The sequence below is a fragment of the Cyprinus carpio genome, chromosome B15 (assembly GCF_018340385.1).
Source record: "Cyprinus carpio isolate SPL01 chromosome B15, ASM1834038v1, whole genome shotgun sequence".
NCBI lineage: Eukaryota > Metazoa > Chordata > Actinopteri > Cypriniformes > Cyprinidae > Cyprinus > Cyprinus carpio.
The window spans coordinates 20,229,443-20,233,292 of record NC_056611.1 but is presented as its reverse complement, the minus strand read 5'-3'; the positions used below and the strand labels follow the sequence as shown (position 1 = coordinate 20,233,292).

The 3,850-nt window shown below is 37.2% G+C and overlaps 1 protein-coding gene across 1 annotated transcript; it reads left to right on the top strand.

Moving 5' to 3' along the window:
* Positions 1 to 872: 872 nt before the first annotated feature.
* On the top strand, positions 873 to 3,600 carry LOC109096116 (class A basic helix-loop-helix protein 9). Its single transcript, XM_019109796.2, is given in 1 exon segment — positions 873 to 3,600. A coding segment is annotated over 1 exon segment (819 nt). The 5' UTR covers positions 873 to 1,933; the 3' UTR covers positions 2,753 to 3,600.
* The last annotated feature ends 250 nt before the right edge of the window (positions 3,601 to 3,850 follow it).

Below are 3,850 nucleotides of genomic sequence, written 5' to 3'. Positions count from 1 at the left end.
AGTAAAAAAAAATTGTATTGGGTCTGACATAAACTCTTTGTCCTGAAGCAAAACTTGAATGTATCTTGACCCTTTCCATAATAGAGACAAGTTTAAAAGTGCTGAGCTGAAGATTTTTCTCTAGCGATAAATAATGTCAGGTTTGACACCACATTCCAACATGTTGGTTAGAAACCTCCATTTCTTATTCACACCAAATACCAAATAATAGAAGGAGGTCAGCTAGTTAAAATTTCACACCATTGTCCACTTTCAGTACAAAATGCATTTATGGATTACAAAACCACATCTGAGTTCAAGTAGAGGATACACAAGCTGTTTGCGAGTGAGAATAAAAAGGCAACCGAAGCCCTTAACTCACAGTCATCACAGGTAATAATTGTAAAATATCTGTGTTCCTTTACCCCAACTTTGAAGTGAGGTGGCTACTGTCTGTTCTTGCCCCGTAGGAAGCACACATTAGATTTATGACTTTGCAGACAACCAAAATTACACTGTCCCTCGCTGCATCCCAGGAAGGCCAGTAATCACTTAATACACAACAGCTAATTGTGACCATGCAGAGATATAGAATTTATGTGACACATGATAAGTGTTTTTCCATCCCTCTGGCAGAAAAAAAGGTGTAAAGGCAAATTGCTAAAAGAGGCTCATCTGATAAAGCTGTAATTTGTCATGAATGTTCCCATTTTTCTCTCAACACCCAGGACACAGCTTAGACAATCCATCTGGATCAAGGTGGAGGAAACTAAGGAATTCATTATGAGTGACCAGTGTTCATAATTATGAATTGTACACTTTCATAAATCATATCTCAAAAAAAAACCATATACACCAAAAATAACCTTAAATACACCTAAAATAACAACCATAAAATTCCCTTTTATGCTGAAATGGTCCTGTATGCTGGGAATTAGGGTTCTTTATTCCCGCCATTTTTTTTTTTAAATCGGTAACTGTAAAAATATTCTTTCAAATCAGCTTGTGACCGGTTTCCCTGAGCTCAACCAATGACACAGACTGTCAACACGCTATCTATAGGTATATTTTAAAAACTTCTAAATGTCTACAAATTTTAACTTTTAAATTGTTACTGCTTGTAAATTGAAGAATTCTAATCTGTTTCTTTTAGAACCCCTTTTTCTTAAAAAAAAAATAGTTCACCCAAAAATAAAAATTGTGGCTTGATTACCCTCATGTAATTTTTTCATTTTCATTATTGGATCAAGGTCTTTTGACTCTAGAACTTGTGTGTTGGAGCTAACATCTGCAGAACAGTTCTCCAGAAGCAGGGTAGAAGACCCATACCATAGAAGATCCATTCTGGGTTCCCTAAAGAATCTTTCAGTATAAAGTTCTTGTAAAAAGAACAGTTTTTTTTGTTAAATGTTCATGGAATCATGGAAGTCAATAAAGAACCTTTATTTTTAAGAGTGTATCCCCAGAGTTGTTTTTGCTAAATACATATATGAATGAACCCTGATTCCATAATATTTATGAGGAGGACGCATCTGCAAAATCAGTACATAACTATCAAAACCAAACATACACACCTTGGAGTTACGTGCATCTGTCAGCTTTGCAAATGCCATTCATCATTTTCAGAATGGCTTAGTTGGAAAAATCAGATCCTGTGAGGTGTGTCAAAGCCTGTTGACTGATGTCTAAGCTTGCCTGGAGGGCACTTGTAAACACAGAATACACCTTTGCTTATAGGCAGCTGGCTCACGTGACACATCCACAGATTGCCTTTAAAAACCCCTCTCGCCCTCTCCGAGACTTACAGATCTGATCTAGAAGGTGTGAGGAGAAGATTTCAACATGTGGCTGTTTGGCAAAGCTAACTGTTTATAGTTCACACTGGACCCAAGAACTCTTATCTCTCATACCAAAGCTAAGATTTACATTTCGCAGAGGATAAAAGTCGACAACAATGAGTCTGGGCAGCACCAGTACAGAATCTGAAATTACATACCATTAGTTCAAGAATATTACTGTGACAATGATAGACGACTGTAGCAGCGAAAGCCCTTCGAAGAATCGTTCAGAGCGCTCGGTGTCATCCAGCCTCAGTGACACAGAGGGCTTCAAAGCAGCTAAGAGGCGTACTCGACCTAAGCGGTCCAAAGCACGGAGAGCCGCTGCCAATATTCGAGAGAGGAAGCGCATCCTGGACTACAACCAGGCCTTCAATGCCTTGCGCACTGTCCTCAAACATGACCTTAGCGGAAAGCGTCTATCCAAGATCGCCACTCTCCGCCGTGCCATCCACCGCATTTCAACACTGTCTTTATATCTGCGGACACATTCAGACACTGAACCACACACACCTCGGTGTACCCAAACGGAGTGTTACCGGCAGCCAGAAGAGAATGTTTCTCTGCCCAGGAAGACAGGAACTTTCCAGGAACCGATGGAGAACTACATTCCCCATCAGCCAGAGCCTCTCACAGTTTCTCCAGAGATACCTGGGATTTTGTACCAGGACATATCAAACTCTGTACCATCTTCTCACTACAGCCACTGTGCAACAAACAGCCAGGTACACGTAAGCCATGGATGCTACAGTCACCACTGGGAGGAGCAAAGCAGTGATTACTACAGTGGAGGATCTGGATATCAACATGGGACAAGGGTCACCTGCCATCAGAATCATATGGACACTTATGCAGACTCTGCTAACCCATCTTTGGCTTGGCAGCTGGGTTACCTTCAATATCATGGATACCAGCAATCCCTGAGTATGCACTGACTAAATTTTCTCATGCTAGAGTTACGTTGAAAAGCATTAGCAAATTGTAAATATAATAATGTTTAGATCCATTTCTCAGATTAAAACATATACTGTATATTACAGCAAATGCCTTCTGTAAGTGTTTGTTTATTGTACATTTTCGATATTTTTAGTACTTAATTATTCATACCATTTTTTTTCATATGCACAAATCCCCAAATAAAGCAGCTTATTATAATCCTGACTCAAAAAGTATAAATATCTTTTAAATGTAATGCAGTTTATGTACTCATTCTACCAGATATAACATTAAGTGCAATCAAATTAATTTTGATTTAACCATTATAACACCGAATAAGATTCACATTATTTTTTATAGTGATACCTGACCCTGATCCTTATTAATGTGGAAGTCTGTACCTGCTTCATAGTAAGTGGTCACAATTTAAACTTTTTTTTTCCCTCATTGCAGTTTTATTTCTCCCAGTTAAACCTTTAAATCTCACAATTTGAGCATGTACAGTTTGTTGTAATATGACTTTAAATCTTGCTATGTGTCTTTACATCTTGCAATTGCAGCTTTGTATCTTCCTTCTTCATTTCCAATCATTTTGGCTTTTATATTTCACAGTGTTATTTGACAATTTATTGTTTTTATAACCTGATTTATTTTTTACTTTGAGTAGCAGTTATTGCTTATGAGTTATAATTCTTGCAAAGCTTTGCCTGCATGTCAGTATGGATGTCATTATTTTCACACTTTGCTGTTAAACAGTGGCCACAGTCAATAAAAAAAAACAGCAAGTCTTGTATCTATGTAACAAACAATACAGATGCAAATAAATTTGTAGCCTAATATAATTGAGTATAAAGCATGATTACTGATACATAAAGTCACAATCAGGTTTCTATTGTCAAACTTACTTGTTCTGTAATCATTCTAACAGGATTTGTTGTGCATCTTTGGAAATTTGACTTTAAACATAATTCACAAAACTCAATAACTCAACAACAAAACGAACTTCCTTAAAAATATACTGAAAGTCCTTCTTAAGATGGTGTTCAAGCTTTTTGAGATTTGCAAATTAGCAAGTGTCTTAAAAAAAAAAATAATAT